Source organism: Pinus tabuliformis, chromosome 3_2, assembly GCF_031772625.1.
Source record: "Pinus tabuliformis cultivar Carrire ecotype Pingquan chromosome 3_2, CPIR1, whole genome shotgun sequence".
NCBI lineage: Eukaryota > Viridiplantae > Streptophyta > Pinopsida > Pinales > Pinaceae > Pinus > Pinus tabuliformis.
In genome coordinates this window covers 571,896,387-571,909,096 of record NC_142302.1, presented here as the reverse complement: position 1 = coordinate 571,909,096, position 12,710 = coordinate 571,896,387, and the positions used below count along the sequence as shown (strand labels likewise).

The following is a 12,710-nucleotide window of genomic DNA, read 5'->3' as shown; positions in this document are numbered from 1 at the left end:
TTATAGAAGTATAATCATAAAATGGTTGTTTTCTATGCTTTCCTAGGCCACATGCACCACATTGCTTTAGTTTCCTAGGAATAATTGGCAAACCAGAAACATCATTGTTTTTCAGTGAATGAATATTGTCATAATTAACATGTCCAAATATTACATGCCATAAAAGAGTGGATGGAAATGTACCTTCATTGTGTTGAAAAAGGTATGCAAAGTTATGTGCGTGAGCAGATGTTCCATCCAGATGTAGCAGTATTTCCTCCTCTATTACAATCACAACAACCATGTTCTCATATGCTTTCCTTATTTTTACTTTTCCATCAAGCACATGAATAAAGTGGCCTTGCTAGAAATGTGAACAAGGGACAATATATTTCTCTACAACTTTGGAAGATAGAATACATCATGTAAAAGAAAATTAGAGAGCCTGGGCAGTTTAACCCTGATGGTGTTAGGTATTAAGGGCTTGAAACTTGATATGTCTACAAAATACATTGTGCCATCTAAGTCGTCACTGAAATCCTCAAAAAAAATATTCTTTAAATATCATATGGCAGGTTGCACATTTATCAAGTAGCCATGCATCTCTCCATGAAGTAAAGGAAGTGTGAAACATATAATAAATTACTCCAATATTGTAATGGGAAATGAGATAATGAACATATTCAAGTGCTTTACCTTTAGCTAAAATTGTGTTTTTTCCTTTGTATTCTTTATGGTTTTGACTCTATTTGATTCTCTCCCAGGGGATTTTGCACATTATTGCATCATGTCCATCTCTATTGCAACGAATGCAATGAAGATCATGTCTTTATCCTTGATGGTGTTTACCCCCCTACTTATAAAATTATTTCTTCCATGTCCTCTTCTACTGGCACTTGCTTTAGGAGAATCAAATGATTAATTCTTTACTTTCAGAACAAGGCACATTGCTTCTTTAAGGGAATGAGTTCTTGTCTTCCTATTTCCAAAACTTTATCTTATTTTGCAAACTTGTCCACCGGGGTGTCAAAAGCAATGGATTTGAGTTTCTCACCAGTTTGTAGGGATTCGAGATGATGAGAGTATATAGCATAGAGGGCCTTGACGAAGGTTGTGAGAGGAATTCCCATCTTAACTCCAATGGAATCTACATCATGCATGATGCTCTAATTTTAGAGGCCAGGGCCAGGGGGGTCATCGTCTTTCAACTCAAGGTTGAATAATTTGACCATCAAATAAACAACCTCCAATTCCAAGTGTGAGTCATATGGATCTTTCAACTTCTTCAATGCACCATACGAATTTGTAATGGAAACTACATGACAACTCACCTCTTCACTTACAAAAGCAACAATTAGGGCATAGGATTTGTTGTCTTTATCTTCCCAAATGGCTAGCTCTTTATCTCACATGGGCTTGGTAGGTGCGTCGTCCTCCTCTCCTTCACAGATGCATTTCCATAAGTCATTAAAAATGGGGGTATGTCTAATATTTCTGGAGCATTCTCGATAGTTCTCCTTGCTAGTGAGCATTGCGACAATAATGGAGATGAGGGAATCAATCTATGGAACTAGAGGTCTAGATAAGGTCTATGAAGGTATCCCTTGTAAAACATGGAAATGAAGCCCAAAAGTGTGTGTTTCCAACCCTAGATGTGTAAGTGTTACAAGAAGCAATTTGAGCAAAAGTGTTACTATTGTTAAGGCCCAGTTGGGAGAAATTAAGCTAAATAAGGTCCCTGAAGTCAAAGTAGACAAAATTGACCCAAAGAAAGATAGGATTTTATTCCCAAACACAAATTTAGTTGTAGAAAAACAATATTAATAAGCATTATGTCGTTGATAAAAGATTTAGAGGTAAACAATGTTCAGGCACATGAAAAAAATTAAAAGAGCTTCAGAATTTTGCAAGTTTTCCTTTATGTCATGTGAAAGTTAGAATAATTTAGTCAGCTGATGATGGTTGCCACCAGCATGTATTGTTTGGTATCGCTTCCTATTCAGAATTTGACATCCTCAACATGGCACTTCCTCTAGGATGACATCTTCAAAAATTCATTTGATACTTCCACCTATAGATTCAATATAGTAGACCTTTGTGTGGAAATGTTGGATTCCCTACTAGCTCTCAACGACGATCTAAACAAGGAAAATTACTTCGTGGAAACAATGAACTAGAATATTTATTGACATATTGAGGAATTAGAGAAGGCTTGTGGTGGTTAATTGAGTGTGGTGATAGTTAAAGGTGTTCCCATGGGTTCTCACATTACCAGGTTTACTCGGGGTGAAGCCAAGTACCCAACCATGTCACCTCTTTGAAAATTTGTGGATTGCATACATGTTGGTGTAGGGAAGCTTGAATATGTGCTCAAGGTATGAGTGGTTAAGTAGAGTAATGTTAAGAGCTGACTCAATGTGACAAACAAAAAGTAAAGTGGTAGCATAACACTACATGATTTTCCTAACTTAGTGAAAGTCAAGGATATAATAAGCTCATAACACTTTACCACACTTGATCCAAATTGGATCATTATATTTTTTTCATCCATCTTAATGCTTTTAGAGTGTCAAAAGTGGAGGAATCAACTCTCAAGGTCGTTTTTATCGGCGAAACATAGTTTGGAAAATTGGAGTCTGAAAACCTTTCGGGAGTGTTTTGAGGTATCATACGACATTTTTTGGGGGTAAAACTTTGTTGCTTTAGTGCCACACATTTTTTTTCCTATTTTACACACAAAAACCATTTTAATGACACAAGAATCATGTTAATCAAAGTCCTTATTCAAAGGTTATACCACTAAGAAGTTGACCTTCTTGTTTTCATCACCATAATTCGAGAGGATGCCACGTCAACCCCCATTATTCATGAAAAAAGGGCTGGCCATGTGATTATGATGAAGAAGACTCTAGAAGAGTCTATATTGTAACTCTAATTAAGAGTTGAGGTAGTCAAACTTAACCATTAGTAGGCTATCGGGTCGTGTTATAACCGGGCCATTAGGAGGAAAAGGGGTTCCATTCTTTCAAGTGCATTTGTTCCATAGTTGAGAAAAAAATAACTGAGAGGGATAAGAGATAGAGCACAAAGAGAGAATTTGTGCATTGTAGTAGCCCACGAGTGACATACCATACTTCTTTGTACTCACAACCATTTTATAATTAGAGAAAGAGAGTAGAGTGGCCTCACTTTCTAGTTGGGTTTTTCTCCTGAAAGGGTTTCCTAGGTCATATCTTGTGTCAAATGTGTTTGTGAGATTTTATTTCGTTGTTTACTATTTTCTGCATAATTTTAATTCACATGCATACACTATTAACAATAATCTATAGATCTAGAATTCTAAAGGAAAATAAAATTGTAATAGTGTAGAATTTAGTTTTTTAAATATAATGGTATCAAATCTAGTGTGATGAACTATCTAGTGGAATATCCACGACAATTTACGAATCAACACTTCTTATGGTTGTTTCAAAGTATTCTCAGAAGGAATTGCACAATTGGGACTGAGGCACAAAAGCTAGGATATTTCTCGTAGGCAACATTACGATAAACCTCATAAAGAAGAATCATAAACAACTTGGGTGCTAAGATAATGAAACTATTCAGAGAGACAGAGGTTAGGTCAACGTTATGGTTCTAGACAAGTGCCAAACTAGGGGAGCGTCAGGGTTCCTATGATGTTAGAGGTAACCGTTCTAACAAGCAAATGCATAGTGAGGAAACATAGAGCCTTTTCTCTTGGATTGATATTTACAATAAGGAAATGGTCAAGTGTACCAATTCTAACAAGTAGACTGGGCAGAACTGGTAGGAAGAGGGATAGAGCAGACATTGAGTGAGAGAGGAGTTGAACCAAGATCTGATAACATGCCAAAGGTATTTCCTCACTTTATTATGTTGCTATTAATCAAACATACATATAAATACAAATATGTTGTGATAATTGGTTTCAAGTTCCAAGGTCTGATGTCTCTCCCTATTCTAATGATTCAAATTTCTAGTATTTATATAATTCACCAAATCCCTAAAGATGAGGTGTCTAACAAATATGAACCAAGACCATTTAACTAAATGATGAACTTCAATCATTTTCTTAAAAATGGAACTTTGAAGCATATTGTGTAGGGAATATGCTATGTTTTGGATGTTTTTTTAATGAATTTCATAGATCAATTTTGGAAAACGAAAGAAACATGCAAAGAGGATGGGATAAATATTAGATGATATGTCAACATATGGTTTAGTGATTTGGATATATGTGTAGAAATAAAATAGTTTTCTTTTACTCGATAGGACATGTGATAGACCTTGAAGATTATTTGAATAATCGAGCAAAAATGTTTGTCTTAGTTTCCACTAAAATGTATGAATATTGTAATTGCATCCAAAGAAACTAATTTTATATCCTACAATAAAATTATGATTTTATTTATGTATTTTTTAAAGGAACACACACACATACACACCAAATTAGGAAAAAGTGTATAATACCCAGGGTTACACGCCTAGACTTTATTGATAGAATCTCAAGGCTCCGATGTGCAACAACATTGTCATGTATGAACACAACTTGGTTACCTGAAATAAATCCATTGGTGGTCCGAAAGAGGGCAAATTTACACTCGTCCTAAATGTCTATGGGTCTTCGGTTGTTAATGCATTTCCTTATATTTGAGGAAGACGAGCTCTTAGCTAATTATAAGTAGTTTTATGTCATACTCTGGGATCAAATAAGTGGTTTTAACCCTTATGTGTATATAGAAGAAAGTCGATATCCCATTGTAGTCATAGCTAAAGCTCTAGTAAACGAGTAAGAAACTTATTGGTGTATGTACACACATAGTGTAGCAAACCCTATCATAACTTAGTTGTCAACTTGCAACAAGGATATCGACCACAGACTACTATCCATGAATGTAACCTAACTTATCATTGTTATTCCAGGAAAACTACACAATCTGAAATAACTTGTTGGTGGTCCATGTAGGGGTATACTTCCACTCCCATCAGTTGCTTGTGGGTTTTGGGTGATTAACCTATTTCCCTATGTTTGAGGAGCACAAGTTCTTAGCCAATCAAAAATAGTGTTAGGTCTCATTCTTGGACCAACACTCATTGATATATGCAAATAACATCTCAAATTATATTTTATTTTATAGAACTATATTTAATAAGATTTAAATATCTTCTTAGGCAACAAGTTAAATTGTGATTGGAGTTAGTATATGGTTTCATGTATGAGACTAAGGTTAGATGCTACTAGAATACACATGACCCCATTAGACGTAACCTCAAGAATGACCACAAGGGATATTATTATTATCCAATTTTAAGGTCACGATCAAGCCGAACACCAAATTGGTGTATGAGACCCCCTTATTTGTGGGACAAGGGACCCACCTCCACCAATCGATTTGACTGCTAAGTCTACATAAGCATACATACTCTATCGCCCTCTGATTTTGAACCTATGAAACATATGCTCTTAACCATTAAGCCCACTCAAACGATATATTTTTGCGTATCCTATCTAATACTAATATTAATAGGAAACATATGCTCTTAACCATTAAGCCCACTCAAACTATATATTTTTGCGTATCCTATCTAATACTAATATTAATATTCTTGCATATACTATCTAGGCTATCTTTTTGGTTTTGAATAAGACTTAAAATCACTTTTAATTAGCTAAAAACTCATATTTTTTATAAAAAAAAAAACCACTCACCGCTAAAATTTACTTACTTCAAACCACTAATAATTTATTTTAGGAAACATAGTTTGAGTTAAATCTAAAAACTCATATTTTTTTATAAAAAAATATAGACCACTCACAACTAAAATTTACTCACTTCAAACCGCTAATAATTTATTTTAGGAGACATAGTTTGATCATTTAGCTCACATTCACAAGCTAGAAATGCATATCCCCACAACGAATTGGCAAGTAAATTGTGAAAATTTTACCCATTTTAGTTAAAAAATAAAGGGAAAAGAAGAAAGATGAAATGGAATTTAAATTTTTAAGTTCTTATTGCATGCTCTTTTTCATAAGGAGACATGGAACCATATGATCACATATGTATTATAACAATGAAGAAACGAATATACTTCTAACACTTTGACAACTGCCGCGAACTTTTTCATACCAGGGTTTGGCATAATACGAAAAATGAAGAAAACCTAACAGCAGAGTTCTCAGAAAGGAAAACGAACGAATGGCGATGTATTGACGTTGAAGAGGACAAGGGCAGGTTCTCGGATCGATCCTCAGGCTGAATTCCATCTGTCCAACTTTAATTCCGTTGTCGATCTCAATTCCGTCTTCAAATCTCTCCAACATGGACTCCGAACCAGAAGAGACCCTCAAAGAACGGGCTCAGAACTTGCAAAACCTCGTCAGAGGTCCTCTGGCCTCATCCATTCAACATCTCAGCGATTCTTCCAGAAACATTCCCCCAGGAACAGATTTTCACTTCTTCAACAATTTTCCGGCCTTCAGACAGCCCATTACAATCATCAAAAACCGCTCGGAATCCCTACTGAGAGAAATTGGCGCTTCTCAATCTCTCTGGAAGCGGCCTTCCCGTTTTCCTGCGGATCCGGACGAAGCATACGACTGGTTAGTTAATATCCACGACGATATATTCGAACGCGTCGACGTTTCCATGGACGAATTCAAGAGAGTTCGGCAGGAGCATCATAGCGGTAAACCGGGTAGTGTGGACGACATAGAGAGTGGTTTTCAGTTGGTTTATGGAAGCAGAAGAAAATGCAGAGAGCGGAAGTTGGCTCTGGGTGCGAAGGCCACGGCGGCGGAGGGGGATATTTCTGGAGGCGTGAAAGTGCTTTCACGGGATAAGAAAACCTGGTGGGCGTAGCCGGGTGCCGTTTCACATTCCCAGCATACCTCGGCCACAGGACAGATACAATATATTTGTGGATAATAGTAACGTGCCTTTCAAGCATCCAGGATTGCAGAAGACTGAAGACGGGAGCAAATACATACATCCTCTACAGGTATGCGAATTAAATTTTTTTACAAGTCACATTTGCTTATGTGTTCCTTTATATATGATGATCTCGTTAAGGACCATGAGTGACCAAAATTAGGGCAACGGGAATTTGAGAGCACAGCGAGTCATAATAGCATTGTGGAGTGGTGCCGAAAAGACAAATACAAATGAAATCAAGATATGATTATCAAGTGAGAGGGGTTAAGCCTAACAGACAGAAATGTATTATGCCAAAGAAAGGAGACTTAGAGGCGAAAGGGAGAGCATATAGATGTGGATGTAGAGGTGAACGAAAGAACATCCTTCGTCATGGATAAGATAGGTTAATCAAATTTGGCGTAAGATTTAATCAAAATCCTTAGAATAGAATATTGTAAACAACTAGCCTAAACTGTAATAATACAAAAAATGCTTGGATGAACACGGAAACATAATTTGCAATGGTTGGCATTTGATTATTGTCAAATAATGTCTCTTATTTCAAGATCATAGTTTCCATACACCATGAGTATGGTGAGTAGGGCTCAATACTCGGTGAACTTACATTATCCAGGTATTGGCCAGGCAATGCTCGTCATACTCATATGTATTGGCAAGTACTTGTCAAGCATGTCTTATCTGTCAATAGTACAACATTCGTTATTCCTGTAGGTTTTTGTGTGGATTTCTATATTTATACGACATTTTTCCCTTTTTCTGTTTTCTGTGTTTGGCACTTTCAATATCAAGTACTAAGTCACCTGCCTCAAGAAGTATGACTCGAGCATGAATATGGTCTCTTGTCATAGTTCAAAAACAATTCTGAAATTGAGAACATAAAAGTTGTCCTCCACTTCTAGAACACCTAGATGGCATTTCTTCTTATTTCTAGTTGGGGTTAGCTCTTCCACCATGAAGATGGTTCCTCCATGAAGATGGAATCGTGAAATACAGTCAACCTAGGCATATGTGAAAGCTTTGCTTGAGGGAATCATTCTCTTGTTTATCTTGGTTTGAAAGCTTTGCTTGAGGGAATCATTCTCTTGTTTATCTTGGTTTGCATCTCTGGCAAGTGCCACCAGGTTCTTTAGTAAGGAAATTGTTGTTTCTTCAAATTTCCCTTTTGTATGTGGATTCCGTTAATCTCTATGTTGAGCCTCTTCATGAATTTGTAGCCATATCCACTATGGCTTGATTCTTGTTGGGAATTTGAGAGCCTAGTTTGGAAAAGATTAATCATTCTTTTGGTTTGAAAGGATCTTCAACCCAAAACTGATGCTCTTGAACTCTGGTTTTTGAGTCCACTTCACTGCTGTTGGATTCCAATGAATCATAATGGAGGATAAGAAATAAAACCCTAGTGCTCCTTAGATGTCATTTCCTTGACCACCCCTCCTAGTTTTTTAGAGGTCACTTGCTTACTAGAGTCACTTGGTACCTTGACATGATGCCTTCCCTTGTCCATTGGCCCATGGGCAGCACTTGTTTATTAAGTTCTCCATTCTAGCAACCTAGCTAAATTACTTCCCTACGATTTTTGTACTGAAAAATTATTCTATATTGAATTATTAGCTCATAGAATAAAATACACTTGTTGGAAATTTAACTGGCAATAAAAATTTGGTGGAAGCACAGGAAACCAATTTCAAACATACACATAAAGTTTTGCATTTCAAATATAAACTTTTAATAAGATCACTTGAAACTTACAAGGGTTCCCAAACTGGAAGATAACCCATTGAGTAAACAAGAAAATTACAGTAAAACCTGAGACTATTTTGGTGCACCATATGGCTTGTACGCCCCTGCCAAAACTTGTTGAAGAAAACCCTCACCTGTAGCTGCCCTGTACAGCTTGAGCCTTGGTATGGCCACAAATTTGCTGCTGTACATCTTGCAACTGGTGTACGACATGTGACTTTGTTGTACAGCTCATGAATGTTGCTGTATGGCCTTGTACGGCCTGTAGCTGTTGCTGTATGGCCTTGTATGACCTGTTGCTGTTGTTGTATGGCCCTTCAACTTTGCCTCTGTCTAGCCCTGCTCCTGTACAGCTGATCTTTGGGTTTATCTCCTTTTATTGCTACCTGTTTCTTCTCTCTTCAGTCTCTTCGTGTCTTGTTCTCTGTGAATCACACTCTTTGTGTTTCTCTCACTTTGTAATTTTATGACATTAATCAACTTGCTAATAAAAGAATCTTCATGTTAATAATTAACTTTAATTAAAGTGAATTACAAAATAGAAAGGCCCTTCTTGCATGACTTCCACATGTTCAACACTAGACTTGTGACCGAGTTCCTGTCTGATTCTACAAACGTCCACATTGATGACTAAGCAGGAGTTGAACACGATTACTAGAGAAGGCATATATAGGCGATACATACAAGTCACTTGGATTGCCCACCAGCCCATGTACCAATGCCCAAAATTTGTTGAAATGTTGAAACAGGTACAAAATGACCTGAAAAATGCACTGACTTGTAGTGTACTACATTTCTTGATTTGGCAACACTATATGGTATAGATGAGGGTGTTTTCAGGACATTTTAGTGTGAAACCCCTATGTTACAACACATTGATCAAGTGCTCTTGCTCACCCAAGTGCCCATTTGGGGCATGAGACCCATAACAAGTTTGAAATTCCCAATTATATGAACATGAAGATGACTTAGCATCTTATTTGTTTCGAAACTGTTAAAATTGGCAATTAGGCCCAAACTCCACATGGGTCATCGTATTTATGACAACTAATATTTTTCATGGATTCCTCTCTCCGAGAGGTGTAGGATTGATCTAAAGATCATCCGATTCTGACATGTACAAATGAAGTTATGAATTTATTTTGATTATGGTCAAATTGTCAAGGTCGGCCAGTAGACTTATGTAGGCCTCTCTCTCCACATGTCCGAAATTTCAGGAGGCTGAAATTTCAGGAGATCGATTTTTTGGACAGTTTGACCAAGTGTTGACCAGCATGCGTTGACCTCCTTTGACTGCGTTTTTTGTGAGGGCTATCTCTGTTTGGGCAGGCTAAATGTTGACTGTTGACCAACGTTGACTGTGGCTAGGGCTAATGGGCTGTTTGACGAGACTTTGGCTGGGCTGAATTTGTCTGTTTTGAAGGTTGTTTTATCTTGCTGTTTGGAGGCCAGAGTTGACTGAAGTTGACCGATTTGCGGAGGGTCAAATCTGCCCTGTTGACCAGCGTTGACTTTTCTGGTTAGGGCTCTTTCATTGCTGTTATAAATTATTAAATTTATAAATTTTACTCTCTCTGTTGAACTATTGAAGACTAAAAGAAGATTTGATCAAGGGTTTCCCTACATTGGGGTTTGCCCTTGGCTGGTGCCACATCTTGTGTTCTCTCCTAAAGGGTTAGTGTGGAATTCGAATGGACAAAAGCAGTCCAAGAGACCTTGGGATCTGAATCCCAAGAGTCACGTATTGTACTATAAATTGTATCTTATGTTAATAAAAAAATGAATTCACTGATTTATCTTTCACATTGTCTTGCTATCCATGTGAGTTTAACATGGTATCGGAGCCGCTTGTTTTTCTGTGGCCTATTATGTGCATCTCTGTCCTGCACCTCTGCCCATAATTCTGTGTCTGAGCTGCTCATACCTGAGCGCTGCCTCTGTCTTACATTTCATGAATATGTTGTCAGCTAAATTGTAGCTGCAATCTCTGCCCAGTTCTGTAGCAGTGCTAAGAAACGTTACCTGCACAATTACATTGTCTTGCAGAAAAGCACCTGTCATTTTTGTGCACACTGTTCTGCGACCATTTACCTTCTATTCAAAAAAAGGAAGAAAAAAAAGGGCAGGTTCTTTATGGTGAATAGAGCGTTTCTCTGGCGAATTTGCAGATTTAACAGTCTACAAATTACCCTAGTCTCTTGGTCTTTTTGAGCGTTGGTTGAATGTTTTAGTCGGAGGAAGGCTATACCATGTCAGCTGCATTCTTTTCAAAATTTGTCTGTCTTTTCCCTATTTAAAGAAATATTCTAACGCTGCTATATTCTGCTGCACCTCCTGCGCTGCCTCTGACATACCTGCTTTGACATACCTGAGCGCCTCTGTGCGGTGAGCGTGGAATGGGCTGCTGAATGTGAGCGGTTTTTTGTTGATATTGAACACCTGAGCGTTTCTATCACTGATTGCCCTACGGCCTGCACTCGCTCTCATTCCCTTCTGCATTATTCATGAAGAATTGAATGCTGTAGCCAGTGGACATTCGAGTATCTGCTGCAATCACGCAGAGTCCCCTAAGACATCACAGCACCAGACAACACCGTTGTGTCCTCGATAGGTCCCAAGGCGCTCTCCGTTGTGTCCATACCAGACGGTGGGCGTGTGATCCTTCGCACCAGAAAATCGGTGAGCGTGTGATCAAAATCGGTCTTCTGATTCTTTTGATTTCTGATATGAAGAGCAGTCTTTCTTCTCGGCCTGACATAATAAATCCCGTCCCTCCATTCGAGTTCTATAGGAGTCAAGATCATGTTCTCTGCCTGAGGATAGTAAATCACGTCTGTCTGTTTGAGCATGTCCATAAGGATCAAGTTGATGGTCTCTACCTGCAGATAGTAAATCACGTCCTTCCATGTGAGGAGGTCCATAGGAGTCAAGTTCGCGTTCTCTTCCTTGATAGTATTGGTAACCGGGCGGAGACCTTCTATAAAAAAAAAATCAGTCTTTTGAGCACGGTCTCTGAGCACGATTTTTAAGCACGGTCTTTGAGCACGGTATCGTTTTATTGTAAGAACTATTGAGGCGAAGACTGCGTTTTTTATAGATTGAAATAGTGACTGCGTTTTTGACAAAGTAGTGCTGTGACCGTGGATTTGTCGACTGCGTTTTTGTAATGATTACGTTGTGGTGATTATATCACAGTTCGTAAAGTTGGAGACTCCAGTCAGAAGAGCGGAGTCCAATTTTGCCCGAGGATGGAGAAAGCCACAAAGCATCATTCAGTCACAGAAGTAAATGCTGTCGTATATTTCTCATTATGCTCACGTCCCGTGCATCTGAGGTGTCATTACACATGTGTAGTGTAAAGCCTGTTTTCATCACGAGTTTCAGCATTAGAGAATTAGTGCATCTGGCATTTCATTTATACAAGGGTTATTACCAAGAAGTTGCAGACGGCAGAAAGGAACTAAATGGGATGTAGTTATAGTGCTGTTTTATGAGGACAATAGACAAGGCAAATACTGAACCCCTAATTTTATAGCTCTATTTTCAAGAGCACCATTCTCCATGCATCCATGTTGTCTACCGCCATTAAAAAGCAGGGTCGTGTATTTTAATGGTAAAGATCAGTAAAGTCCACCGCCAGCGCCATTAAGAGGAAGGGATCAAGAAGATCATGTCCAGCACGCGAACCTTGCTCGTGCGAGACCAGTGACCCCTTCATCTTTGCACAGAATCCACTGCGTCCAAGTCCAACGACCATGAAAAGATAAAATCCTTGGTCGAAACTCTGAACTTTTGCTAGGATCAATTCAGGAAGCCGCCTATTTTAATAGGTGACATTAGGTTTTGTTTTGCCTCTTCTTTTTTGGTAGTTTTTCGGCCTCAGATGAAAAGTTTTACATTCGAAGCCTCCAACAGAGAAACGTAGAAGAATCCACAGAGTTGTCAGTAAAGCATCGATCAAAGGAAAACTATTGCCATTGGCATTGTATTTTGAGTTTGGAGTGTGTTGCCAAAGCACAGGTTATCGCTATC

At 38.2% G+C, this 12,710-nt stretch overlaps 1 protein-coding gene and 1 pseudogene across 1 annotated transcript; both read left to right on the top strand.

The window, feature by feature from the left end:
• Positions 1–1,934: 1,934 nt before the first annotated feature.
• On the top strand, positions 1,935–3,486 carry LOC149181808 (V-type proton ATPase subunit C pseudogene; annotated as a pseudogene).
• Positions 3,487–6,323: 2,837 nt separating this feature from the next.
• On the top strand, positions 6,324–6,863 carry LOC149181807 (protein RRP6-like 2). Its single transcript, XM_089414327.1, has one exon. The coding sequence runs from the start codon at positions 6,324–6,326 to the stop codon at positions 6,861–6,863; it is 540 nt and encodes a 179-aa protein (XP_089270453.1).
• The last annotated feature ends 5,847 nt before the right edge of the window (positions 6,864–12,710 follow it).

Excerpts from the sequence above, each read along its gene's own strand:
- LOC149181807 (XM_089414327.1), top strand. The coding sequence starts at position 6,324 with ATGGACTCCGAACCAGAAGAGACCCTCAAAGAACGGGCTCAGAACTTG.